This window comes from Gadus morhua, chromosome 18, assembly GCF_902167405.1.
Source record: "Gadus morhua chromosome 18, gadMor3.0, whole genome shotgun sequence".
NCBI lineage: Eukaryota > Metazoa > Chordata > Actinopteri > Gadiformes > Gadidae > Gadus > Gadus morhua.
The window spans coordinates 12,506,908-12,534,217 of record NC_044065.1 but is presented as its reverse complement, the minus strand read 5'-3'; the positions used below and the strand labels follow the sequence as shown (position 1 = coordinate 12,534,217).

General features: G+C 43.2%; 5 protein-coding genes across 7 annotated transcripts; 1 reads left to right on the top strand and 4 right to left on the bottom strand.

Annotated features, from left to right (window-relative positions):
• Nucleotides 1-7: 7 nt before the first annotated feature.
• rsl1d1 (ribosomal L1 domain containing 1) lies at nt 8-6,832 on the bottom strand. The gene is made up of 9 exons (XM_030340641.1): nt 6,722-6,832; nt 6,304-6,443; nt 6,029-6,164; nt 5,271-5,419; nt 4,811-4,912; nt 4,399-4,489; nt 3,596-3,727; nt 2,117-2,212; nt 8-652 (listed from the first exon to the last, which is right to left on the bottom strand). The coding sequence occupies exons 1-9, from the start codon at nt 6,761-6,763 to the stop codon at nt 407-409; spliced, it is 1,134 nt and encodes a 377-aa protein (XP_030196501.1). The 5' UTR covers nt 6,764-6,832; the 3' UTR covers nt 8-406.
• Nucleotides 6,833-6,933: 101 nt separating this feature from the next.
• gspt1 (G1 to S phase transition 1) lies at nt 6,934-16,127 on the bottom strand. Of its 2 annotated transcripts, XM_030340637.1 has the most exons (14): nt 15,712-16,127; nt 15,337-15,381; nt 13,729-14,052; nt 13,219-13,252; nt 12,986-13,063; nt 12,221-12,401; nt 11,257-11,411; nt 10,761-10,901; nt 10,504-10,597; nt 9,883-9,963; nt 9,224-9,397; nt 8,300-8,389; nt 8,022-8,190; nt 6,934-7,729 (listed from the first exon to the last, which is right to left on the bottom strand). In XM_030340637.1, the coding sequence occupies exons 1-14, from the start codon at nt 15,908-15,910 to the stop codon at nt 7,677-7,679; spliced, it is 1,818 nt and encodes a 605-aa protein (XP_030196497.1). In that variant the 5' UTR covers nt 15,911-16,127; the 3' UTR covers nt 6,934-7,676. The 2 variants fall into 2 exon arrangements, with proteins under 2 accessions (XP_030196497.1, XP_030196499.1); XM_030340639.1 differs by lacking the exon at nt 15,337-15,381.
• Nucleotides 16,128-16,228: 101 nt separating this feature from the next.
• dmc1 (DNA meiotic recombinase 1) lies at nt 16,229-19,992 on the bottom strand. Of its 2 annotated transcripts, none has more exons than XM_030340642.1 (13): nt 19,689-19,992; nt 19,521-19,565; nt 19,282-19,428; nt 19,107-19,189; nt 18,922-18,974; nt 18,777-18,818; nt 18,496-18,568; nt 17,987-18,078; nt 17,648-17,721; nt 17,338-17,452; nt 16,816-16,876; nt 16,596-16,712; nt 16,229-16,477 (listed from the first exon to the last, which is right to left on the bottom strand). In XM_030340642.1, exons 1-13 carry the CDS (start codon nt 19,743-19,745, stop codon nt 16,408-16,410), a joined length of 1,029 nt encoding a protein of 342 aa, XP_030196502.1. In that variant the 5' UTR covers nt 19,746-19,992; the 3' UTR covers nt 16,229-16,407. The 2 variants fall into 2 exon arrangements, with proteins under 2 accessions (XP_030196502.1, XP_030196503.1); XM_030340643.1 differs by having other exon boundaries at nt 19,107-19,174.
• A 120-nt stretch (nt 19,993-20,112) lies between these two features.
• On the bottom strand, nt 20,113-23,406 carry tomm22 (translocase of outer mitochondrial membrane 22 homolog (yeast)). Its single transcript, XM_030340646.1, has 4 exons — nt 23,110-23,406; nt 22,833-22,951; nt 22,564-22,681; nt 20,113-21,273 (listed from the first exon to the last, which is right to left on the bottom strand). The coding sequence occupies exons 1-4, from the start codon at nt 23,197-23,199 to the stop codon at nt 21,199-21,201; spliced, it is 402 nt and encodes a 133-aa protein (XP_030196506.1). The 5' UTR covers nt 23,200-23,406; the 3' UTR covers nt 20,113-21,198.
• A 292-nt stretch (nt 23,407-23,698) lies between these two features.
• Nucleotides 23,699-27,103, top strand: LOC115531400 (transcription factor MafK). Its single transcript, XM_075074168.1, is given in 4 exon segments — nt 23,699-24,049; nt 25,658-25,741; nt 26,417-26,701; nt 26,703-27,103. Coding segments are annotated over 3 exon segments (477 nt in total). The 5' UTR covers nt 23,699-24,049; nt 25,658-25,708; the 3' UTR covers nt 26,862-27,103.
• The last annotated feature ends 207 nt before the right edge of the window (nt 27,104-27,310 follow it).

Here is a 27,310-nt window from a genome sequence, read left to right as displayed (position 1 = left end):
CAAAATATTAAATTTGTATGTATTTATTTCCATCATTTTAAAAACATTACAAAATTAAAAAAGAAATATACCTAACAATATTAACAATCAATGTTTTGCCCTACCAAAACGTATTGCTCAAATTATGAGACAATATTTGTAATATCTGTTCCAGCATAGGTAACATGATCATAAAGGTTCAAACTTTAACAAATAAGCAGACGGAAAGGGGAACTTGAGTAGTTACGTTTTATAATAATAGTAATATAACAAAGCATACAGGTCCATTTTTGAAAACAAATGGCAAGTGAGCATCACCATAGCTATGAACAACATCAGACTGGTTTAGACTAGATTTCCATGTGATCAAATGTCCGTGTGGAGGGAGCTGTGGTGAGGCGCGGGTGCAGAGACGTCACCGTGGCGCTCATTTGGTCATTTTACGTGCCTTCTTTTTGGGTTTGGGAGAAGGCTTGCCGGTCTTCTGGGGCTGGTGCTTCTGGGTCTTTTTCTGTCTGCCGTGTTTAGGGGATTTGTTCAGAGCGTTAGGTGTGAGGGCATTCTCAGCAGGTTTGCGTATCCTCCTCCTCCTCCGGGGTCTGGGGGCTTTCTTCTGTCCGTCGGCTTCTGGGGCCGTCTCGAGGGCCACCTTCTTTTTGCTCTTCTGTGGTTTCTGTCAGAGGAGCACAAGAGACGAGAGATCAGTTCCAGCCACCCTTACGAGGAAGACATGGCATGTCTTTAAAAGAGGCAATGACCAAAAAATTTTGATCCACCGAAAGACATGAAGAACATGGTCATATAACTTGTATGTTCAACAGAGCAATCTTTTCCCTTTTGTCCCCGTTGTAAAATGTTTGGTTGGTCACCTTCATATGGTTTGTAAACATGGGGATAACACAGAGCCACTCTGCCCATAACACATTGTTTTTAATATCAGTGTTCGATATTCCTTACACTTTAAAGGAATCTTTAACTTACTACGATAATCCATAAATAGCATATTTTTAAGCTTACTTCACAAAAAAAAGTATTTGTTTTCTTGCATAAATGAATGAAGTCTGATGGAGTACGTGTTAGGGATGGGCGTGAGGAATCGATTACTCGAGTACTACTCGTTTCAAATGAACTCGGTTGGTGGACAGGCAAACTCGAGTTTGCATATACACACACAAACAAAGTTTTCTGAAGCAAATGTATCAATTTTCTGTCGGCGCCACTAACGCATGACGTGGGCACAAAGAAAATTAAATGCATCCATTTCCATGGCGCGTTCCGTGCCGTGTGCAGGCACGCCAGAATTCAAAAAGTTAAGAGATGGCGGTTAAAGCAAATCGCAGCGAAGAATTTAAATACTTTAAAGAAATAGGAGATCATAAGGTGAAATGTAAAATATGCCAAGCGAAATCGAGCTACCAGAAAGTACTATGCGGCAACATATGCTCCTGAAACACAACGGTGAGTTCGGGAAAGCAGACCCGCAGCAACGGTGAAAGTGAAAGTGTGTCGGCTATTTTCACCGCCGCAAGACGCAGCTGTAATCCCGGGCGTGTAGAGAAGATCACAACTCTGAGTATTTCGATAGTCCATTTGCTGCCGTTTTATTTGCAGCTTTAAGCATTTATTTGCAATGGTTAGGCTACTTGTTTCGTTTTTTTTTAAACTGTTACAGGCCTTGGTTCGACGTGATTTAAATTGTGAGACGCTGCGCATATTTATTTTTGTAAGGAAAATGTGTTTTGAACGTTTGCAAAAATAAATAATGAATACTCTGATAACTCTGACCGTTTTGATGGAGAATAAGCATTACATGTTTGGTTGGTAATATTGCCGTTTATCATCGGGCCTGCCGCCTATTCCTGCTGCAGATGCGTTGCATTCTAAAAATAGATTTGATTTAACGAGTACTCGATTGATCCTCGAGGAATTCCTTCGATCACTCGAGTTTGGAATTTACTACTCGTGCCCATCCCTAGTACGTGTTCATGTTTTTTTAGGAACCTTACATCCTTACGGCACGATCATAGAAAACAACCAAATGCCCTTGATAAGGAACAGTGGTGGATGCATGTATCCATGATTGTGTAAGGAACGCATCGAGTCACAACGTGAAAGAGGAAGCTGCAGCTGTACTGACCTCAAGCTTTGCCTTTTTGGCGGGTGTTCCAATGGGAACCAGCGTTGGGATTTCCTCATCGTTGTCATCAGCACCAGAAACCTTCTTGGCCACCATCTAGAAATAGAAAAACAGGAAATCATTATTAATTTGAGTAAGCACTTAAGAAAAACTACCATTGAGACATCACTATGGCGATGATGAGCTTGTGAAAGTGACAAGAATAGACATTTTAAAAACGACCCATGACATGAAAATGTCACTTTAGTAGGTTCTCTAACATTAATACGAGTTCCCCTAGCCTGCCTATGGTCCCCCAGTGGCTAAAAACTACGTTTGGTGTAAAAAGAGCGCTAGGTATCCTGCTCCGCCTTTGAAAAATGAAAGGTCGGACGTGCCGACTTGGAATGAGGCCCCATATGTCGTCATAAGGGGCCAGGTTACCTCCCCTTTCTCTGCTTTGCCCGCCCAGAGAATATGGCCCGCCAATCAGAAAATAAGCTATGACCGTGCGAGGGCCACATGTGTATATGAATACACATACTGTAACGCAAGTGTTGCACACTTCTTTGTTATTTGGATAGCCGTTCTGCTGTTGGTGTTATGGCACATAACACGCAACATTAGGTAAGCTCCCATTTGGTGAAAAGTCTAGACTGCGTCGGGTACTCTTTGACGTCTCTGGAACTTCAACAACGAGACTTGTAGTGGGGGATAATGTCTCGCCTGAACCCCGCGGCGGTGGTGCTCCGGCAGCGGGGCTCAGGCAGGAGACAATCCCGGGCAACAATCCCTTTCTACTTCATGTCATGGTTCAATCTGGACTTCAGGCAGTCATAGCCAAAGATCCTTTTCCCCCCAATTCCTTCTCAACCATGGCCGTGATAACCCCCACTAAGAGTCTCATTATGGAAGTACCGGGAGCTGCAAACGATTTGTTTCTCCTCCATGTCGCCGCTCACAGTCTGCACTTCAGATTGATGTGGAAGTGTAAGAAGCAGAGACCCCGACGCAGTCGTTTGATTCCTAATATCATCCCGAGGCGCACACAGCTTTTGGCCGTGATAATATATATTATAAAGATATCTATATATTTTATTATTTTAGATATCTACATATTATATTATTTAGATATAGAGCACCAGGACTCCCACCGGAGCACCCGGAGTGTTGTAGAATATTTATAACATGGTCAAAAGCTGTGTGCGCCTCTGGATGATATTAGGAATCCGAGCCACTGCGATACATCCACTGTAAACACTAGTGCATGGTACCGTGGCCGCAAGCTGCTCAGGGCCACACACCCATCCTCCACCTTGACCCGCCTCTATAAAACGGCACGTTTGTGGAAAGCTCATTGTGGGACTGGCTTGTAGAGGCTGTAATTCTGCACCAAGGCTGAATTTCTTGAACGTCTTTGAATACTGTATTAGGGGGCCACTAACACCTACATAAAAAGTACCAATAAAGAAGCATGGCATGGGACATTTAAAAACAAACCTTTTTCTTGAGGTAATTGGCAGATTTCTGTGCTACGTCCAGGTTGGCGATTTGACTGAGCACTGCGTTGTAGATGGGCAAAGCCACGGACGCCAGGCTCTTCAGGTGGATAAGCTTCACCACGGCTCCTTGCTGAAAATGATAAGAAGGGGGACGGGTTAATCATCAAGTCGAAAGTGATGTCTTGCATGTGCCTGCTTTATCGGACAGGCAGCCAAAAAAACTTGACTATTCCTTTACTAAGCATCCATGAACAAATATTTGATTTGAACTGCAACATTAAACAGAAAATATTTGTGATCTGTTCTCGATAAATTACTTAAACAGCTAATCAAATATCCAAATTTGATTTGATTAACCGTCCCTCAACCAACTTATCGTTTGATCAACTAACAGCCGCCAGCCCTAACGTCCGTCAACTACCAACGAGGTGTACGGGTGAGGCATCCAGCTGTGTGTATCAAAGCTATAGAGACAGCCTCCACTGAAAGGAGGACCCTCTGGTCACACTTCGAATTCGCTGTAGCACCACTTGGACCCCCGGTCCCACATTGAACAGGGTGAGGTTTTGATGGGGTGCGCCCAAATGAGATGATGAGCAGGTAGGGGCTAGGCGTCCTGCTCAAAGACGCCTACAGTCAGGCGGTTGAAAATGGCGGTTCAAACCTAGAACCTTTCCTTTCGGTGTCAATCACAGCAACTACTAGAACGACGCACTCCCTAATTTCTCTAAATAAGAGTGGTTTGAATCCCCAGGTAACAGAAGACAGCAGACACACACATGACAGGACTAGGGGACTTACCGTACGCATTTCATCCACCCCTTTTACCGCAGACTCAATGTTTTCTGTTAGCTGCTCTGTGGTCATCCCAGAGTGGCCGATGGAAGCCATACTGGAACACAGGTGAGACAAACAGACATCCCATTAAAAACCATTCCTTTAAAGCCAATATGAAAGATGCAGAATGGGTTATAAATAAAGTGAGAAACAGTTATTGGTAAACTGTGTGTGATCTATTAATGCAACATGTGTCGTTATTGCGTCGCTATTGTCGGCCACAAAACTTGGTTGTCCAGAAGGCATGGTTTGCAAACTCAACCAGAATAAAACTTAACCACCTCCGTCTTACATCCACCTTTGGACATTTCCCTCTAAATCAGCATTCAGTCCGTGTCACATTGTGAACCAACAAGTAGTAAGGTTTTGAGGTTACCAGCAGGCACCCTTGTTGTTGATCTTCACGCGGGTCCCGTGAATGACGCTATTCAGATCCCGGGCCAGACTCTTGCTCTGCAGGTTCACAGATAAGGGGTCTCTGGGAAAGACACAATAGGATTGATAGTCAATGAGCAGAAATGTACTAAACGTATCGTTATCGTCACTGCTCATCAAATATGTTTTTTGGAAGAGTATTTAAACCCATACTATACTACAAATAAATAAACATTACTGTTCAACAATGCATACCAACAAATTAGGCTTAAACCGGACCTATGACTTTTCATAGGTCGGGCACCAATCATGATACAACGGGCACCAATCAATTCAGGGAATTGCTGTTAAAGCCATAGTCATCTGTAATGATTTAGCTTTAACTGTAATTACAACTCATGCAACTAGATGGTGCCAATGGGAAAACTTACAAAGTGCAGGTACATCAACACATTTCTCACTTTTTATTCTTATAGAAGTTCTTTCCCAGGTGGGAGGGAAGGAGTCGTCGGATGCGGTCGTCGGACAAAAACACGTCAAAGTTTCCCAGCAACCGCCTCTTGGACTCAATGGACTTGTATTCCGTCTTCAGCAACTTGTAGGGGATGACCTGAACAGCAAGTAGAGGCACAACACCAGACAGACCCAATTAGAATATATAATACAACTACTTACAACTTTATACCATAAACCTTCTTGGTTGTACCAATGAAATAGATGGGCTGCACCGGTGCAGAAGGGGATAGGGTTTTTGACTTGCCAGAAGGTCATTGGTTTAATTCCCAATGTCCGAAGTTTACCATTAAAACCCCTGCCTAACCCCTACCTGCTTCTTACTGTCCCTTTATCTGCATGTACTGTAAATTCATAATACATTAAAATACCAACACCCTTTTCTGGCTATTCTGGCTTAGTTATACAAACGGGCTCCAGTGAAATGAGGATCTAGTGGTTTTGCTGGAAGTTGATCTGAATAGTAAAGTTCTAAAACAATCATTCTTTGGTCTGGTCAATGCAAGTTATGGGAAACTACCATAACCAGTATAATTGATGGGATTTAAAGCCAAATAGTAAAAAAAAAAAAAAAAAAAAAAGATGTGAAATATTGCTTTGACATCAATAGGCTATAATATGCACGGAGCCAGCTGTACAAATGTCCCCATCCAGTGGACATTTGACGGAAGCAGATATAAGAGTAAACCGTTAGTCATAGTAGTACCTCTGCGATATTGATGCCTTTTTCTTCCAGTAGTCTCTTATAGAACCTCTGTGTCTGTTCGCCGGTCATGTTGGGTTCATCTCTGGTAAAAAGGCACACTTCGTCCGTATCCGATCTCTGGTTATGTGGCAATGGGCTGCGGGTCAGGAAACATGATCACAAGTTAGGGTACTTCATATGGTAGACCAGAAACGCAAAACAAGACATTAACGTTAATAATAATGTCCTCGCAATTGATTTCGTATTGACCACTTTTTTTCACATCTGTGACTTACACGCGGATGTTCCTTGCTTTCTTAGGGATCTTCCATAGCGTGAAGAGGAGAGAGATGTGCTCGCTCTCGTTCAGGAACAGCGCTTCGGAGGTTGACTTGGACTTCAAGAAAGCCTGTAGTGCCAGGACAGCTTTCTTCACCTGACAAACATATGATGTACAAATTGAAATAATCAAGAGATGAACAGCGAGTACATTGCGGTTGGCAATTGTATTGTTAAGTATTCAACTTCTAGCCATGCCATGATCAATGGCAGAACCAGCTGGGAAGCCAACAAGCTAGCGTTAGCTTAATAGTTCTTAAACCTATGCTAGACTATATCGAAAGAATTCTCTGCTAAAACACTCTTCCATGAACTAAAACGAACAAACAAAAAGGATCGGTTACACAGCGCACTCATTACTTTACGTTTAATTACCTGTTCCCGGTCCAACACGAGGGCTTCATTCGTTGCTGCCATGTTTCAGCTAGAATGTGGCTTCACGTGTTTCTGCAAGACACGCATGCGCAGAACGCTGTAACCGACGTCAAGACAAACCTTCAAAACTTTATTTATAAGACATACATAACACAACTGGAGAAGACTCAATGGCAAACCTCATGCAGAATAATAATATTGGTAGACAAGACTCGTTTTTCTTTCATCAATTGTATTTATTTTGATCAATTATTTGACAATTACGGGAGCGCATAGTTGTGTGGTCATTCTCTGTCAATCTGATTTCACTTGACATGAAAATTCAACACCTCCAGAAATATGTGGAGACCAAATTAAAATTTTGGTACAGCAATCCTTAAAACCACAGTAAAATGTCCCAGTGAATTACCAAGATCGTTTAAAAAGGGGGATGACCTCATCCATTTGCAAATCATATTCAGAGGGTATTTCGGGCCCATAATGTGATATGAAGCCGATCAGCATGATTTTCTTTTAATTCTCTCCCGAACTTAGTTACGCTGCACTGATATCCATTCCAAAACAAATGGCGTAGCCTTCCAACAGCATGTTGACCAGAGAAGTAGGCAGGGGGGGGGGGGGGGGGGGGCAGGAGGGGTAACAGCTACATTAGTGGCATAGCATAGCTCTCAATATGAGAAAGCTGACACACTGGACTCAGTCGTATCGTTCGTCGTAATAACTGATTCAGTCCGTTGCTTTTTGTTTGTTTTCTTTTTGTTTGTTTTCTTTTCTTCAATTGCCCTGTTCTCTCCTGTGTTTTGTGTTTCTTCATCGTCGTCGTTCGCGGCACTTTTCTTCTGCAGCATAGTGGTGTGTAGAGACAGAAGGGGCTGTTTCGGGTTGGCTCTGGCAGCGCTCTCCTGACGTTTGAACCCAGTGGAAGATCTCCATGCATAATGCTGCTTGAGCTCCTTTAGTCCTTATCTGGAACCAACTTCAGCACTTTGCCAATAGCGATGGTTTTACCTAAAGGGGGACATGAGCAGGTGGTTAGATTGAGAGGAGGTCCCCGCTGGACACATCCTACACGGTTCATTATTGTACCGCAAGTCATTACACGCCTCCAGTCCAAAACACAAGGACGTGAAATAACATATTTTTAAAAGGAGGTATGCGGACGAAGCTCTTGAGATGCTCTGAAAACTAAGGAATGTAAATATTGGTTTTATGATATTAATGGATCTACTTAAAGTGAAGAAGATCAAGGCAAATAATTCCCGTCAGACACCTGGTACGCCCAGTCAGTCCACCCACCCACCTTCATCACGCAGCGTGAATCGTCCCATCTGAGGGAAGTCCTTGAAGGTCTCCAGGCAGATGGTGCCGGCCGCCCGGAGCCGGGCGATGCACACCTGGTCCTGCTTCACAAAGCGGGGCCGGGTCTGGCTCTTCTCCCCAGACTTCTTGTCCACCAGACAGATTAAGGCCTGCGAGGATGAGGTGGGAGAGAGTCCAACCAGAAAGGTGGGGGCTTAACGAGTGAAGGTTTTCCATGAAGGCTCATGATGGGTTTTGTATGCTGGGAGCATGACTTACTGTGATTTGAACTTCTTCAATGCAGGTGTGAATGTGCAGGACTGCGTTGTAACCGGGGCATATGATTGATTTGTGTTCAATGATGACAATCTGAAACATAAAAAGAGATCAGTATTAGCCAACAAATATATTCAGAATGACTGAAGACATTATATTCAAGGATCACTGAATGGGAGATGCTCTCTGGATTATGCTGAAAAAGATCCAGAGTGGGGACTCGTATTATAATACAATTCATTATTACCAAGTAACTAACTAATCTAATAACAAAGTTGTAAAATACAAAATATGACACCGTAAACTCACAGGAAAAAACATCTGAGACTTTAGAACAGCCCCTCTTTAGAATAGCCCCACACGCATGTACACTTTGACCTCACCAATGGAAAAACACCCATGAGCGTGTTCAGCATGCATGAATTTAATGACCCCGCACTCTCACTACTTAATCCCCATGTAGACTGAAACCCAGATGACAAATGCGGGGCAGGGACGTGCCATCCCATCACGGGGACAACGCCGCCCAGCCGAGCCACCATGTCATCACCTTGTCCATCATCTCCTGCTCAAAAAGGCGTTTTAACTGCACACTTAATGCTCCCTGATGTCTGATTTGACGCCTTTGCTGCCCTCGCTCCTATTGTTTGTATGTTTGTCATTAGTGCTAGGCATTTACTCTCAGCTTGGATTTGAACACTCTCTACCGAAAGGTACTGGACTCAAATCTCTAATGTCTGCAGTTTACCTCTCGACAACATTTCCAACCCCTACCCGCTCCTGAATTATCCGTACAAGAATTTTCCGTGAGTCACGTTGGACCTAACCGCCTCTGTGAAATGCATCGCATGCTATAGTATATCTTCTTAATTCGGAGTACGTAGAAGCAGACGTCCCTGTGCAGCAGGGCCCGGGCGCTGGGGGTACCTGGGCGTCGAAGGTGCGTCCGGAGTGGCAGAGGTTCTCAGCGTTGCAGAGGATGAAGCCGGGCAGGATCTCCTCCTCCTCGATGCCCTTCAGACGCAGCTTGAGGTTCTCCCCGGGGTCGGCGTCGTCCGTCTCCACGTCGTCGCTCAGCAGGCTCAGCACCTCCACCGTGTGCTGCTCAGGGGTCAGAGGTCACGTTATAGGGGTATCCTCGTCTAGGGATGAGCAATGAAATGGCTTCAGTTTTCGGTTTGACTTGACTGTCATTTGTATTAGTATATTCATTATTATTCGATTGCACAAATTATTATTCAAATTAATCCCCAATGTTCAAAACCACAAGCTCAAATAAAAATAATTAGCTGCACTATCTGCCACACAAACCGACCACATGTACATGGAAATTATTTGAATCATCACTTAAGGGGTTGTTCATAATGTCTTATGAGATGATCTTGATAGGAGCCATTATTAGAGCAAAAGATGTATGGATACAGTCCAACTGTCTGAATAGCATTGAAAACCAGAACATGTAAATAATCTTAACTGTCTGATCAAAGTGTTTGTCAGTGTCGATCTGCCTGGAGTATAATGGCATATCCTCATGTATCTTAAACAATGAGATGTGTTGTGCTAGTGTACCCTGACATGTGTCTTACCCTGTTCGGCATCATCACCAGCTGCTGGGCTTTACTGATGGAGCCAGACTCCAGCTTTCCGAGGATCACCGTGCCCATGTCCTGCACACACACACGGTTCAGGAGGAATCAGAATCGTGAGTGAGAAAAAAATCAGGGAATTTAAAACAGAGCCATGTTTATTAACCACCCGTGTATTGGATTCAATCCAAATCGACATCTCTAAGGCTGGATAGGTTGCCAAAAGATTATCTATGTGAGAAAATGGCTGTGTTAGTTTGTCTGTGGTGTGTATGTCCGTGTGAATGTGCAAGATAAATGTTTGAAGGACATTCAAGGCCTCCTTTACTTCTAAATGGATTTTGTCACGATGTTGACAGAAAATAAGAATAAAACACTGAAACACAGGGTTGTGCGTGACAAATCCAGCAATGTCGAAAACAAGCATGTCAGTCAGTGCTGTACATGTGAAAAAAACTGATGGGGAGGAAATTATTTGAATAACCAACAGGCCGCTTGATAAAATACACACAGAAAAGGTCCTCGAGCAGGGCGCGCCACCCGGCCACTGAATGACCACCATCGCCATGGAAAAGGCACCACAGGTGCAAGGCCAATCCCTTCTGTCTGCCAGCTCCTCACCTTGTACTTGTCTACAATGGGGAGTCTGACGGGGCCGTCGCTGGACCGGGTGAAGCTTGGCAGGCTGTCCAGGTGCGAGATGAATGGCAGCCCTCTGGTTCAGAATACAAAGAGGAAAGGATCAGTTAAAGGCCTTTCAGTTGGCAGCTCATCAAGTGATCTATCTTAATCCGTCATCTAACATCTGGCCTTGTTTGACACATCTACTGTAATGGTCGTTTTCAGTGGTGATCATTACAGTAAGCTTATGGACTTACGTGTACCAGGTGCATTCTGGGACGGGCTCCTTAAGGTTGGACCCCGTGAGGCCTGAGCAGGGCATGAAGTAGATGTCCTTCTTGGGGTTGAAGCCCACCTTCTTGAGGAATGGCACCAACTTCTCCTTGCATTCTTCATACCTAGAGGGAAGGAATTACCAGGTGGACTTGTTGATGGATTGTTGTAGTATATGTGGATGAACAAGAAGGGTACCGCTGAAATTTGGAGTATGACTAAAATGACAGATCATATAATTGACTGAGGTTTGAATGATAACTATTACATAAAATAATAGTAAATAAAGTAATCCAAAAAAATAATAATTGTATGACTACTTTATGTCAGTAAATCATTATTACCATATAATACCAAATAACCAATTAATATAATGGCAAGGCAATACATCAATACGTAATACATAAGCCTCAGTGACGCAAGACCATGCAATAATAACACTAGGATAAAATAACTCCCACAATCCTTCACTTCAGTCACCTATCAAGACTCCAATTGACGGTGGGGTCGTCCATCTTGTTGACAAGGACGATCAGGTGTTTGACGCCCGCTGTCTTAGCCAGCATGGCGTGTTCCCGTGTCTGCCCGCCCTTCTCGAAGCCCGTCTCAAACTCTCCCTTCCTGGCTGAGATCACCTGGTCAGAGAGGGCCGAGAGGGAGCGGCCCAGTGTCAGTCATCACAACTCCGCAGTGAGGCACCAGTACGACAGCCAGGGGTGGAACATCCATAATGAATGACTCAATTCAGATCTAGAATCTATGCACCAAATGAGGACAATAAATGTATTATCATTATTTGAAGATTGATACTCCACTCAATATGATATCAATCTGTGCATCTAGGCTCAAAAGTTAACATTACCGGATAACCTTTACCATTAGGCAGGTAAACAAATGCAGCGTCACAAATTTAAACAATTGCTTGGCCGGTAGGTCAGGAAAAATACTAAATTCAGGATCCTGTGTGCATCTGTGAGGCATTGTCACAGATCACAGCTCAGCTAAGATTAGAAGAAATCACTTGGGAGTCATTATCTTTCTGTAAATAGGGGGCTGTCAGTGTGTTTTTGTTTGCTTGCTTGCTTGCTTGCCTGCAGGTGCTGTTATGTTCGCTCAGGATTAACGGAGCACGTAGCATTGCATGTCAGCTGTTGTTAAAGTGCATGTTTGTTGGCCTTTTGTCTTGCTGCACAAAGAGAAGCAGCCAACGTTTCTATGGACACCGCTCACTATTAAATGTGGCACCGACTGACCCACTGGCCCACTAGAATAGAGGTGCAGATAAAAACAGTGCTCAATGATTCACTGTCCCCGCCAGGTACACACTGGCCTGAGTCTATACAGTGCTGCTCTAACCACTGTGGGCCACTCAAAGTCACTTTGACCTTGTGCCCTAACTTGTTTGTTGTGTGCGCGCGTGCATGTGTGCGTTATGTCAACTCACCAGCACTGCGAGGTCCGCTTGCGACGCCCCACCGATCATGTTGGGCACAAAGCTCTTATGTCCCGGCGCGTCCAGGATGGTGAAGTGCTTCTTCTCTGTCTCAAAGTACGCCCGGCCTACCTCCACCGTCTTCCCCTTGTCCCTCTCCTCCTGGTTGGTGTCCAAAGCCCAGGACAGGTACCTATTGGGCAAGGCACACAAAAAAAAGCAAAAAGTTCAGCCTTAAATTTAGGCTTCCCCAGCCAATGTAAATGGCACGAACCATTTAGTGGATATGAACATTTTAATAATAAGACTTTATGCCGGCAGAAGAAGCAAGCTGAGCTACTGACAACACTTCTTGCTGTGACTAATGGCATTTATCAAGCAACCATTCCCTCCAGACAACACAGAGAGGGTGTTACCTTACCTTTAGTAACGAATATGCTTGATAGATGTGTGCCAGAATAGTCAGTGGAATTTATATATTTGCTTGAGTATTGCATATTGGATTCCTCTGTGATTCGCTGACTAAATTCATGCACAAAGAGTAAAAATGGAGCTTGTGAAACCCCTGGTGGGTGGAGCTTCAATGCAATCCCATACATTGATCTTGATTATAAAACAGGCACACATACAAGATTAATACTAAGAGTTCTACAATTTCATTTTCATTTCATTAACTATTAATTTCAGAACAAGTAATTTAAAAAGCAGTTGTTTTAACTTTTCCACAATCATGCAGAAAGATAAGGACTCCTCGATGAAAGTACAAACACTGCTCACCATGTCTCTCTGTTCTTCTCCTTTGCTTCTCGTTCGTATTTCTCCAGAGTCCTCTTCTCCACCATACCGGTCAAATACCTGGAACAGAAAAACTGTTAATGTGAGCTCCATGAACCTAACACAATACAGTTGGCTTGATGTTACATTTGATCTTGTTGCTCTTTTAAGCTCAGTGCAAATATAAATATTGTGTTCTTTGAACAAGTGAAACACATACAAAACAAACAACTCACATGATCTGTCCACCAATAGTGGATTTGCCAGCATCTGAAAGACAAAAGGGTAATGCATTTAGAGATATAATATTTCTAACCCTTCCGTTGGACGTTGGAGTCACACTCCAACGTCCTGACACACAGTTATATGTGTCATCTTATGGGCAGGATAATATAGTTGCTTGGGCCTTTCCACTCCCAGCAAGAAGGTTAGAGTTTGAACCTCAATATCCACAGCCTTACCCCTATCTGCTCCTTAATCTATCTATCAATATATCTCTACCTCTTTGGGTGACAGTTTTTGGTAAATGACTAAACAGTTAACAGGAGTCGAGAGGAAACTAAACAAAAAAGTATCTTCATGGTTTCATGGTGCTGTTATCTTATAATCATCTTTTTGACTTTGAGTTAGGAACCATCCCACCCTACCTAAACCTATTTGGAGATCCAACATAGGCTCCTAGGTAGCCTATCCTTAAAAGACTGGAAAAAAAAAAAACTGAGTATCCCTCAACATGGAGGACGCACCGACATGACCGATGAAGACCACATTGACGTGCTCCTTCTTGGGGGCATTGGGCTGGGCAGGAGCCACTTTGGGAAGGGGTAGCTCCTCCTCTTCCTCCTCCATCATCATCTCATCGTCGTCATCCTCCTCATCCTCATCCCCCAGCTCCAGCCGCTGGACCTCCTCGTCAGAGGGGCCTCCTTGGCCACAGGCAGCACCCTCCTCTTCCTTCTCGCCTCCTTCTTCTTCTTCACCTCCTCCCCCACCATCCGGTTCATCCTTCTGCTCCCAGGTCTCCTCTTCGGTCACCATGTCGGACTCGGTACCCCCATTCTCCACTGGAGCTGGAATGGTCAGAATAGCTCAGTTATTATACCTGCCCACCTGTGGTAGTGCCTAATCTGTCCTTATGCTGTTAGACCAACACTGCAATATGGCTTTGGAAATGTTGTGTCTGTGCTTTGGCTAACTGTGACTAATGAGGCACCCTTGACATTAATTATCTTGAGAACATTGTAGAGTTGTTTGTAAATCGCATGTCCTTGTTCCTGGTGTCATTTCAGACATACAACTATCTACACCTGTCGTTGCAACGGAGCTCATCTTCTCCTCTTACCCTGACCGGGAACGAAGCAGAATTAGAATTCTGCTGTGTACAGAGGCAGTGCTTCTCCATGGCAACCGACACAAGTGAGCCTTCCATTTCATTATAAAATGACACAATCCAGCTGTCATATACAAAGCAATCTATATTTTTTATTACCTATTTTCACGGATAGAATGATTAATTAGCTGAGAAAAGTGACTAATCAGTTAAATGGTCTTTAGTTTAACCTCATTGTAATCCACAAACATGACCTTGGCTTATGAAATACAATCAAATAGTTTGAATAGAGTAAAGATATGTCAGTCAGATATGGACAAATTAGAGAAAATGCAAGCCCAAAAAGTAAAAGGCATCTACTCAGACACATCTCTGGCTCACATTATTCACTAAATTGTATTCATCCCACCCTCTATCCATCTCTCTAGTTTCAAGGCTGAAGTACTCAACCCTAGCTTTAAAATATTTCTTGTATGGCCACAGTCCAGGTGCATAGCCCTCAGATCCTGTCTAAAATGTAAACATCTGACACCGGCAGATACAATTGCATAGGCATTGAGTGACACACTGACAATGTTCTCCCTTTGTCAACACATTCAGATTGCTCGCCTCAGAAAAGCATCCTTGCGCTGAGTCTCGTGAGACTACCAGTGCTTGGTATCACTGGAACACGGTATGTGCCAATAGGGATAACTATTTTTGGGACAAGGGAGGTTGCATCATACTATAGGCCTTAAACCTGCCCATGGATTTACCAACGTCAACCACTCCAAATAAACCCTGGTCACTCCTAAATAGGCCTAAAACTGCATCCGTCGAGAAAAGAAAAGGCGTTTGTAAATGTGAATAGCTAGGGATCTTCTAACAAAAGTGACGCGTCAACACGACTTTGAATTCAGTGGAGAGTTAACACCCCGGTCTCAATTAAAAGTAACCGAGAATCACACCTCGGTTGTGGATGGTACTCCACCATAGCAGCATTGTAGTAACACTGTGTGACAAAAGGTGCATTGTAGTTACATACCGATAGTCCCTGCTACCTCCATACTGCCAGTAGGATCAGACGGAGCTAAAATGGGAAAAGACCATTATAAACTTTTGTAAATTGTGTTTTAACCAGTGTTTGTAAGTCTCCATGAGCACATCGTTGTTATACAATCTAGCTGTGACGTTAAGACAGCTAGACACTGACAGCTGAGACAGTAGTAACATTGCTAGTCATTCCCAAGTTACTCGACTTGTTGACTATGGTAAAGCAGACAACATGCCGTTATTCTCGGCATCAGTTACAGGTAAAGGGGGCTAGCTGTGTTAGCGGGCTAGCAGGTTTAAAGCTAGCTAACTTCCAGCTGTCTTAGCTAGTGCCGTCAATAAAGGCATGACCCAAGCGTGAACCTACCATCTGATACTGGCGGACTTTCAACGGCGGTACTCTGGAAGAAGCTCGGCACAAACACCGCAGCGTTAATGTTGGGGACAAACGGTTTCGCGTTTACGTTCAGAGCGGCGATAGCAGCCGAGAGACCAGCAGCCGTTGTAGGGGCCTCGGCATCTTCCTCTAGCTCCCACGAATCTGGGGCTGTGTCTCTGTGGTCCATTGCTGCTTTCGGAGAGTTGACAACCTATTTCACGTTGACAAAGCGGTTGAATGAGTGGCTCCGTTCAAACGCGCTTGATCGTTAGTGTCTTCAGATTCTTAGAAATTCATTTATTGAAGTAATCATCGCTTTACTGTCCCGTGTTTTGGGTTAGCATATGGCTCTGGTTTCCTACGCGAGGTGTTCCAAAGCTCTTGTATTACTGGAATGACCGCTAGGGGTCCAGCCTCCGTCGGCTTGTACTCCAATCACAATCGTTTTTTACTGCAGTTCACTGGCTCTTCCATGATCTCCTAACACAATACAAATTCTTCTGTATCTTTTTTCAGATTTTTTATATATCCTTCTTTATATCATACAGCAAACATCATAAATATACCTTTCTATATTTTCACCCAACATCCAAATACAACAGTCAAAAACAATATAATAATTCCCTAAATATTTAAAACAGCACTGTCATTGTATTCAGTATCCGTTGAGTCATGCCAACACTTTCACTCTTTGGCATCACTAACTCCTCCAGGGGTGATGGCAAAAGTAGCCTCATTCTCAGGCATGTCGGGACTACAAGAAATAAGACAAACAAAGAATGTAATCAGACAGTTTATGTACTAGAGAAGCAGGAATTACCATTCAAATTACTGTTGGATTGACTGAATCCGGCTCTTGGCTTGTCAATCACCTGTCAAATATCTTGGCAATTCTCAATTCCCCCCTTCCTTTCCTCAGGCTTATCCGAGTGGTGGAGGCATGGGCAAGGATATGTCCTCCAATAGGTTTCTTGGGATCAGCCTGAAACCTGAATGGAGAGAAAATAAAATGAATAACAGCTTCAAATGGCATAAAGGAGGCAAAGTAGAATAATCTATTTTTTTACTGTGACATACTGAAGCAGTACTTACGACATTGATGCACCTGGATCAGCTGTCATTTGATTGGTCACGAACACTGCAACATTGTACTCTGGAGGGAATCAAGATCAGCCAGTGAGCTACAATACAAACAGAGTTTGTCCTTAATATGGGTCTTCAATGGCCTCACACATAAACTGTTGTGTCATCAATATGCCTTCAATCATTATGACAGAATAATAATGTAATAATAAAATGAATAAGATGTCTAACAATAATAATCTAATATATATATATATATATATATATATATATATCTTTTACATTGCTTATTTTGTCATTTATTTATGATTATAAAGAGATGATTTGTCATCATGTTTTCTGTTAAACAGTACAGTTCCTAACAATGTCATCTATTTTACGTTTGCTTTGCTGTGTCAGGTAATCAGTTAAGTAAAAAGAGAAATAACATAAACAAAGGATGGCAGACATAGGCAGTTCAATTAATGAATCAAGATAAATCATTGCAAGTAAACACTGAATTCTGTGGTCATGATTTCCATTGTGTGAGACCTTCAGAGATCTTTTGCAGTCTGGAGAGCATCTGGGCCAGCTTCTGCTGTCGCTCGGCCAGCTCTCCACGTCCGGAGAAGTCCACCCTGAACAGAGCCATGATGGAGTCAATGATCTGAAGAGACACAAAGGAACCAGAGACTCTTTGCTCACAGTGAACAACCATAAAATAATAATGCATTTAAAACTTGAAACCCCATTGCATGAGATAATGATGCAAATGTAAAGATATAAATGAACATTTATACAATAAATTAGATATAAATATATAATATTGAATCATTTATTTGGATAGTTTCCTCTCATGTACCAACAGTTTGAAGACTCCCCCTTCCTCGTGGAATTTGGCTGCAACAAAGTCCAACAGCTCCATCTGGTGTTCACCTAGGGGCAAAGTAGGAGAGCGTTCTTAGGCTATCACTATGCACTGCAGAGGCTGCTCTTATCTCCAACCGTTAAGTTTATTTCACTTTACAAATAAACACACATGTAAACACCTTGGCATCATGTCTAGACACTGCAAGTAATTGCACATCTTTCTGTAATATTGCCCCTCTTTGGGGCACAATACTACATACAGCTTATACGTGTATTACATTAAATCCAGTATTAACATGCATTGCCATGCAATTGCTAAAGGTTTTCTTACTGGTATAGGCACGAGCATAAAGCACATTGTCCAGGACGGCATCATGGTCCACATTAAATCGGTCAGCAATATCCTTCAGTCTATCCGGGCGACTGGAGTCGGGTCAAGGGTGGAAGCAGGTCAAGAATGAATGGGGATACAGCAGAGAGACAGCTTTGGATAGAAACACTATGATGCAAACATCAGATGACTATTTCAAGTTTATCCATGTTTCTGTATCTGTCCCTATTCAAATAAACCTGAAATAATAAATAAATAACACAAGTGACAATTATTGTGTAGAGCAATTTTTGGATGAGACAAAGGATGATCCAGGGTAAGGATTAGTGTTGTCACAATGCTGGATTTTCTGAAAATTTTTGAATCTTTGCAACCGCTTCATTCAAGGGGCTTTTTTCTGAAGATAAAGTAAATAGAGTATATCTCCACAACTGCAAAGGCTATAATGTGTTAACTTGGTACCAGAAGAAAGATGGTTATGCAAGTGAAACTTTCCATGTGAAGGATACAAAGTGTTTTCTGTGTCAATGAAGATGACCTTCCCACCCATGTAGCCGTCCTCCCCAGGCAGCTGAGACGTCACTAGGCCGCAAGAAAATAGTCTTTTTTAATATATTGTCGTTTCATGGGTTGCTTCGTCCTAAAATAATATTTGGATATATTATTCAAAAGGTCCTGAAATGCTCTGAAAGATTAAAGGCACTACACAGATAAAGTGTATAAGAAGTATTAGTCGTATCTGATGTTGTTTCATTCATCACATGAATACAGAGATAAGTTGTTCACTCACCGCAAAGAGTGTGGGAAAGCTGGGTTTTCCCTGTACGGAATTCTGCAAACAAAATGAATTTGCTGCATTTCAAACTTGACTTGGCTGACAATCTTGACATAGTTTTGTTGCTGAAAGTGTATGTTGTGTCACGTTGTGTCCTCACCCCCAAAAGCTTCTGTGATGGCCATGCTCTCTATACCTCCACCCAGAAGTTTACTGCAAAGATAGGACACAATATCGTCGACATTTAGTTATTTAGTTATATTCATAACAGAGACAGAACTGCTACATTTCTGCTACATTAGAAAACTGGTCAACAAAAAAAACAAAAAGTATTCAAATCTTAACTCAAACTCCTGGCTCCCAGTGGTGATGTGGAACACTTGCTTCCTCTTGGTGCTGTACTCAAACGCAGTCTGGAAACCAGTTGTCTATGATGTAAAACAAAGACTAGGGAATACATATCACAGCACCAACGAAAAAACTGGATTTATCTGCGTGAAATAATAATAGTTTCTCTCACCAGCATTTTACCAGCAGCCTCTTTGATTTTTTCCACCTTGGCCTCTGACAGCCCTTTGATGTTACAGAGAGCTCTACGAGTGGTCATCTGGATGCCCTTCACCGTACAAATACCCACGGCCTTCATCTTCTTAATGTCGGCCATGTTCTGTGCATAACATAAGGAGGGCGCAACTTGTTGAGATGTGGTTGTGTGTCTGGATAGATTTTATTTTTGATTTAATGTGCTATTATACTCACAATTCCATGTTTCTGCAGAAGGTCTATGTCTTGAAAAAAGGACTCCTTGTAATAATTAGGAATATAGGAATTGAATGTAGACATACGTAATTTTGTGTATTCAAACTTTACATTAATACATTAAAAGCCTAATGAGTTTGATGGATTTCGGTATTGGGTAAGAATTACCTCATCATCGTCGAAAGAGGCAACCTCTTCTACAACTTGATCCTCTCCGGTCTTCATACCGACTTAGTTGTAGGCTTATAGTTAAATATGTTAGTTATTAAGCTATTGTTCAATTGCAAGTGTTAGCTTACCAAATTTACTTAGTAGCATAAAATAGAGAAATTCTCCTATACCGTCAAGCCCTTTGCTTAAGAATGTATGTCATCCACAAATAATGCATCAAGAACAAGTAGTAATTATTAATCATAAAATAACTATGTTAAAAATATAGGCTGTATAAAATGTTTAGTTCTCTCCCCGCAAACTATCAAGGTCTGTTTGTTAATTTCCACTCGTGTGGCGGGAATTATGTGATCACGTGCTTTCAAATCAGGCGGTTTGGATCAACAGATGACTAAATACGTCATAATAAAATAGAATATTATATTCATCGAGTCATGCATCTTTTATTTACCCAAGGTTTGATTGCATCCAATTGCTTCGTTTTCTTCTGTACAACAAATCAAAAAAACACTAAACCAGTCTTAAATGCATCAGTCAACCATTTAGGACGGTTCAAAAGTGGTTTTATTATGAGCCGTTTTTACACCCTTTGAGTTTGGTCTGCGAAAATAAATGATATGCCAGTGTTGAAATAACAAATTAATAAAAAAAACATTATTTAAATGGATGGGTCTAGCAACAGCTACCTAAAATATTTCAAATCAATATTTTTTATATTCCCAGGAGAGGCAACTTCTATGAAATTGTATAACTTTGCCTTCGCTTATTAAAATACCCAATCAATTAATATGGACACCAGAAGTATCTTTCCCAGGTATCTATTAGATGCAGGACAGAGACAAAAACAAATCATTCTTGACTACAGCCAATTATAAAGATACAGTAAAATGTCACAAACTCATGAGATAAGACATGAAACAGGCAGAAGTGTAATTTATAGCACTCAGAATCTGGTTCGGGAGGTTAGGTCTCCGCTGACCATCTCTCACAAGTTTACATGTAGGCGTTGTTCAATGGCAAGAATAACGATTCAGACAACTTTGGATGTCTCAGACTGAAACACACATTTGGTAATCCCTAAACATTATTTTTAAACCCCATCTGTTGCAATTATCCACCATTACCGCCAGGTCCCGTGGGAACACTATTTCAAGAGTTGTAAATATATATATATAAAATGAAAACAGAGACATTGTTCCAGGAAATCAGTCTACGCAAGATACTAGAGTAAACAGAACCTTGTGAGGGGGGGGGGGGGGGCAAAGGGGGACGTATTTAACTGCGACCCTCAGGACATGGCAATCAGGCCCGCTTCCTTCTCGTTGAGTACCATTCAACCGGCTAATTCATGATGCTGGAATGCACTTTTTGTCATGTTCTGAGAGTGCAGCCTTTGCTCTTTAGACATTTTCCTAGATTCTCTCCCTTTCTGGTCAGTGTCTCCTTGGAGCTGCCCCTCTGGACGGCTGGGAGCAGCTCGGGGGCTTGTGTGGGACCCTTGTTTTCGTCACATCTTGCCTGGGGCGGGGGGCATCATGCTGGGCATGCCGCCAGACATCCCGGTGTTCGGCCCTAACAAGATCTGGAAGACAAGAAGCATTCAGGGACAGTCAGAATGTCAATAAGAACCAGAGAGAAAACCATGGTAAAACTATGTTTTTGCCAGTCTCCCCAAAACACTATGTGAACGTTCCACTCTGCTGGGAATGCAGACATGGAAACCTTTCGTGATGTCAAAGGGCCTTTTCAATGTCATGCCTGAAGGAGGCACACGTGTTGTGTGTAGATATGTAGAGCACTATCTGGGCCAGCGGCAGTCGACAGCGGCGTCCAAAATAATGTTTAGCTTTTCAGAAACGTATAGGCCTTTCACCCATGAACTACTGATAAACTCTGGATATTCGGTCCGGAGTTGTCCTTTCAAAAATAATAATAATAATAATAATACATTTAATTTAGAGGCGCCTTTCAAGACACCCAAGGTCACCTTACAGAGCATATAGTCATACATTTTTTAAAAAGCAAGACATTGTGGAAATGTGAAACACAAGTCGCTGTTTCGATTACCAAACATCGAAGATGGCGGTGAGGCTACCAACTCTTTAATGCCGATTATTTTTGGATTGATATAAATCCGCAATTATTTAGAAGTATCCACTAATCAACAAAGTTGAAAGTTGAACAAAATACAGGCAAGAAGAGGAAAGAACCCGGCCACTACACTCCCGGCTGCTCCTGGTTTTGCGTGACTCGCATGATAGAAACGTCATCAACACATCCCCTCACTCGTTGTGAATTCTCCTGCTGTCCGATCCTCCGGATATTACACTAGGGGCCTGGCCTGGTAAACTCCGGAGGAGCGGATTCGGGCATTTGCGTTCAGACAAAAAGCCCCACCTTGTATTACCTGGAGGAGGTCCGACTTACAGTGAATGTTTGAAAGGCCAATTTTAGTATAGTGCCAAGGTTAGTGTTGATGTGCAAATGTGTGGAGCTCGTTCTTTGCAGCTTGAATTTGATGTTGGTGTCTGAGAGAGGGATGGCTTCAGGGACACCTATAGAATAACGCTACGGTGTGTCTGGATGATAAAGCTCGGTTTGAGCAGTGGTTCCTTTAATGTCCACGGCCAAGCAAGGGTTTGGCATCCCAGTCACCCATTGTAAAATGCTAGTGGGTGGCACATTTCATATGCAACATCGCTCATTATCATTAACAATATGGTGGTGCTAAATACGCATCACAATATTGCCGTGGCTCTTAATCATTGGGATAACTGGCCCTTCCTGCTTCCTAAAACTCTGGATCCAAAACGATGGTTATTAAAGTTCTTGGTGAACTTTTGATTTCATGTATTTATATATGCAGACCAACCTGTCTCTGTTGTTGTAGCTGTTGCTGCTCTAGCTGCAGTCTCTCCGTCTCAAACACCACAGGAAGTACCAAGATCATGAACGAGGTAGTGCCCACCCAGAGGGCAGAGCGAGAGAAACTGTAAACACACATAATTCAGTATGATAAAATTAAATAAACCCAATTATATCATATTTATGTGGATTAATTATTCTCCATACAAGCATACAGTGGAGTTGTGCTACATCACGGAAGTGCACAATCGGGTCAAACTGTCTGAAAGGACATACCTGTACAGTTTTTTGACCAAAGAGACGGAGCAGTGTGCAGACGCATCAGCAACGTTGCGCACAGTATCTGGGAACATTTCTGTTAAACCCCATAGCCTCTCCATTAGTGTTTCATCGAACTGTCAAAGAGGGAAACAGATGGGACAGCAATACATTACGGATTAAGAGGACAGTACCAGGCCAGACGGAGACATCAGTCTCAATTCGACCAAAAAAATGCAGTCGTTGTGGTGTGACTCAAGAAGCCGTTGTAGCTTAAAGGTGCATAACTACATACCTCTTCATCTTCATCGTCCTCAATTTCATCGTCAGGGGGCCGAGTTGCGACAGGCCCAGTACCGGGGGTGAGCTCTTCAATAGAAGGCATTACTAAGTGTTATCACGTATTCTCTAGATACCTCAATCAGCAATGCGGACAGCGTCGCAAGTCGCGAAAAGGATGCAACAGTTGTCGATATAGTTAGTGTTCAATGATTTAACCACCACAATGCGAAATGACAGATTTGAGCGCTTGCTCTTACGACGGTCTGAGGTCACCCGGCGAATGAGCATGTGCGCTGGAAGAAGACGGGTCTATGGGTCATATGATAGTATAGCTCAAAATCTATGTTGCCCCCTAGCGTACAAGCGGCCAAACAGCAGGGCTTCGTCAACAACTACAATGTGTAGTAGAGCCCATGCAATGCAATAGTGTCATAGTACATGTGAACTTTTTTTTTATAGTGCAGAGCTGTTTTCAAAACGATGGTACGGATTTTCTTTATGTTTTTATGGCATTCACAAATGTTAAAAAATCCTTTCTACATGTATACCAAGCAGGGGCCTCCATAATCAAATACAATCTTGTCGTATTAGCAGGCAAACATTATCTGGGGCATGAACTAAATGAAAAACAGTGGGACTGGTCGTGGAAAACTTTAGAGATGTAGGGATTCCTTGTTTACATCTTTTCGGAGTACGCTGTGGGGGCGGAAATGGTCCGCCTTCATTCCTTAGGCCTTACGTCATTGTTGCTGTGTTTTTTATGAATGAAAGAATCCAACCTCAAAGAGCAGAGTAATTCCGGGAAAAGGCGGACTGACATTTTGTCGCTAGACTTGCTTCGACTGAGCAGATACATCGCTGAGCTGTATTCGGATAACGTATCAATTTCTTCTACATTGACAGCCATAACCGTCTCTGCTGTTACTCGACCGCATATCTTAAACCAAGGACAAGTGAGTAGGCAGCTGTTTGCTTTAATCTGCTTTAGCCAGCTAGCAACCCCTGATGCTAAGGTGCTAGTAGCATGTTTTTTAGCCAGCCTAAGCAAATATGTCAAAATATTGTGCTTACTTCCTCCGATTACGGTCTTAACTGAGGGTGAATATTCAACAACCACACGCCGGATGAAATAACAGAATGTTTGGCGAGATATGGAGTTACTGTGTATTTAAATATATTTAATTGGGATTTCTTTAAAAGCTTGCTAAAATGGATGTCCTGCGTACTTGCTGTTTACTATAGCCCAGTTTAGCATGCTACCCCCAGCTCGCCAGCTCCTCTCCCTATAAGGACATGGGTGGATATGTTTTTTTTTAACAAATGTCCTGTTTCATGTCTGGAATTTGACTTTAAACGTGTTAAATTTTATCAATTTAGCCAACAACTACAAAGGTATTTAATATGTAGTTGTGTTATCCTCAACCACGGTTGTAGGCTTCGCCTTTTGTCACTATCATTTGGCATGTTGTGTTTTGTCAGGTCACAGTCCGTAGCTCTCAAACCCCTACCATGTTCATGGTGAAAACAAATAAACTGCGTGTTGTTGTGTTTTCGGGTGTTATTAACGATCACGGGAATCGATCACACGATTCCTTGAAGCTACATGGTTTGACATCAAGGACACTCGTGGCGCGGAAGAGTGCATACTGCTGAATCACGCTGACTTTAGAAACGGGCACGTCGGTTTACAACCCACTGGTCGGACTGTGGCGGCTGGAGACAAAAGGGCCATGCTTTTTCTGGGAAATTAAATTTCCACTTGGGTAACAGAGCATTTGATGTAAACAGTTAGGCCTGTGTAAAGAGGGGGGGGGGGGGATTTAAACAATGTAAGGAGGGACATGATGACTTCCCTTTTACGCTTACTATGGCGCTTTTACCACATGTGCCACAAATGTCTATTATTTACCTAAAACCGGAATTTTAACTTTTACTACCTTGCGTTTTTTGTTTTTATATATATTTCCAATGCTTTTGCTGTAGTGGTCATCTGCGTTAGGTAGGTTTAAATATTAATTTTATATTTTTTGTTCCAGAAAGATTTGCATCACTGTAGGATATTGGTTAAGGGCCTCTACCATTACAATCCCAATGTGTAACAAAGTAATAAGTATTAATCACAAGGCCCATTGTTAAACATGAACAATCGGGGGCAGTGTGTTAAAGGGACAATCAATAGAAGATGACTTGCTTTCAGGGTAGCCATGGGGAGACGGCTATAGTTTAGTTCGTTATTTTTCTTGTAGCCGATAAGAGGAAGTGTTTAGGGAACAACACCTGCCTTGAGCAACAAAAGGGGTTGGGCACACCGTGACTTCCCCTCGCGTTCACTGTGAACACTCACGGCAGTCTGCTTTCAAATCCTCCCTCTCCTTTCGTTTAAGACATATATTAACGAAATGCAACTTTTCTTTTCGAAGCATGACGAATCTGGGCTTTTTCGGTATGCACACACACAGAATGGCATATTTTAAGGTTGGTTAATGTCATGTTAGTAGGGGACAGAGCTGGCTTGTTGAGTGTAATTATATGTCATAACATTTAGTTTATCTTTTCTGCAGATTGTCTGAATCTGTGACGGGATTCTGGACGGGGGGAGAAACGGTGAAAGCATGACGTCTGAGAGAAATAGCAAAGCCCTGAAGGTAAGAGAGGGCCTCCCAGCGCTCTGGTATTTCAACATGTGCTCGGCTCATGTTGAAGGCACTTTGAGTTTTTCACCTCCAGTGTTTTAATCGTATGTTTCCCCTGTTCAACTGTGGTTTTGGTTCGGGGCAAATAGTTGAACAAAAGCCAAACTACGCCCAAAAGGAAAAAATATGTAATGAGTAGTTATTAAAACAGCACAATCTAAAAACCATGACTTCCTCTACGACGGAAAAGGAAGAAAAAAAAAAGAGAGAAAAAAGGTGATGACATCAGCTTCTCCGCACTGGGAAGGCTTAACATTCCAATCAATAGCGGAGCGTCTTTCCTCACCCGCCTTTGTTTAAAGGCTGCAACAGTCTAGCACACAGCTAGCATGATTTGCAACTTTCGCACGATCCAAATCAGATCCTGGATCAAATTAAATTCTATCTTTTTTGTATTCTGTGCTATTATTTACTACGTTTATTAGTATTATAGTTTATCATTAATAATAATAATATTATTATTATTATTATTATGTACAAATATGAAAATAACAGCTTTTTTTTTACCATGATGTCCTTAATGACCTCAGCCCTGTGTCCATCAAAAAGGAGCGCCACAGTGCTTCCCTTATCTCCCCCGTATCCTCACTCCTCTTTGTTCCACTTCCCCCCCCCCCCCCCCCACAGGTCAAGAGGGAGTGCGGCGAGAACGTGCCCATCCTTTCGGACAGCGAGCTCATGTCGCTGTCGGTGCGCGAGCTCAACCTCCACCTGCGCGGGCTCTCCCGCGAGGAGGTGCAGAAGCTGAAGCAGCGCCGGCGCACCCTGAAGAACCGGGGCTACGCCGCCAGCTGCCGCGTGAAGCGGGTGTCCCAGCGCGAGGCCCTGGAGCAGCAGAAGAAGGAGCTCCAGCGGGAGGTGGAGCGGCTGGGCGCCGAGAACGACGGCATGCGCCGGGAGCTGGAGGGGCTAGGGCGCGCGGCTGGCCGCCCTGCAGCGGTTCGCCCGCGGGCTGGAGTCCGGCGGGGGCAACATCCTGGCCACGGCGCCGCGCCTCAACACGGCCTCGGTCATCACCATCGTCAAGAGCCCCGCCCAGCCGCAGACACAAAGAGAGCAGGGGGGCTCCTAGGAGCAGGGGGAGGAGGAGCTGGAATGGAACAAGGAGAGGGATACCCCGAGCTCACGCTCACACTCACACACACTCACACACACACATACACACACGCGTGCAGAGATACATGGCGAGGAGGAGGGAGACGGACGATACAAATGATAAGCACTTACGAAAAAACGCACTTCATGTTCAGTTGTAGTGATCTCAGGCTCCGTCGACACACACACACACACACACAGCACTTGTACACACACGCATACACACACATACACACACACACGCGCACACATCTCCCAGTCATTCCTGGCTTGACCCGTGGGCCGGGGCGGACTCAAACAGAGGCCACGCAGCTGAGCTCCCGCGTCCCATCCCTTGACAACGCCGATCGTGCCGCCAGCGCTCATGTTTGTCCCTGTGTGTACGGCCATCTGTACGGCTGTGGTCTCTGTCTCGTTTATCTAACC

What these genes read in the sequence shown, in the direction of transcription:
- dmc1 (XM_030340642.1), bottom strand. Translation starts at nt 19,745, where the DNA reads ATGAAGACCGGAGAGGATCAAGTTGTAGAAGAGGTTGCCTCTTTCGAC. An exon ending in TTATGCTCGTGCCTATACCA is followed by an intron (nt 17,722 to 17,986) that starts GTAAGAAAACCT and finishes CTTTGCCCCTAG; the next exon opens with GTGAACACCAGATGGAGCTG. An exon ending in ACTGCAAAAGATCTCTGAAG is followed by an intron (nt 16,877 to 17,337) that starts GTCTCACACAAT and finishes GATTCCCTCCAG; the next exon opens with AGTACAATGTTGCAGTGTTC.
- tomm22 (XM_030340646.1), bottom strand. Translation starts at nt 23,199, where the DNA reads ATGCCTTCTATTGAAGAGCTCACCCCCGGTACTGGGCCTGTCGCAACT. An exon ending in AGGACGATGAAGATGAAGAG is followed by an intron (nt 22,952 to 23,109) that starts GTATGTAGTTAT and finishes CCTCTTTGACAG; the next exon opens with TTCGATGAAACACTAATGGA. An exon ending in AGCTACAACAACAGAGACAG is followed by an intron (nt 21,274 to 22,563) that starts GTTGGTCTGCAT and finishes CTTGTCTTCCAG; the next exon opens with ATCTTGTTAGGGCCGAACAC.
- gspt1 (XM_030340637.1), bottom strand. Translation starts at nt 15,910, where the DNA reads ATGGACCACAGAGACACAGCCCCAGATTCGTGGGAGCTAGAGGAAGAT. An exon ending in CCAGAATGCACCTGGTACAC is followed by an intron (nt 10,598 to 10,760) that starts GTAAGTCCATAA and finishes ATTCTGAACCAG; the next exon opens with AGGGCTGCCATTCATCTCGC. An exon ending in ATTCACGCTGCGTGATGAAG is followed by an intron (nt 7,730 to 8,021) that starts GTGGGTGGGTGG and finishes GTCCCCCTTTAG; the next exon opens with GTAAAACCATCGCTATTGGC.
- rsl1d1 (XM_030340641.1), bottom strand. Translation starts at nt 6,763, where the DNA reads ATGGCAGCAACGAATGAAGCCCTCGTGTTGGACCGGGAACAG. An exon ending in GGGTGGATGAAATGCGTACG is followed by an intron (nt 3,728 to 4,398) that starts GTAAGTCCCCTA and finishes TATCATTTTCAG; the next exon opens with CAAGGAGCCGTGGTGAAGCT. An exon ending in CCAAAAAGGCAAAGCTTGAG is followed by an intron (nt 653 to 2,116) that starts GTCAGTACAGCT and finishes CTCCTCTGACAG; the next exon opens with AAACCACAGAAGAGCAAAAA.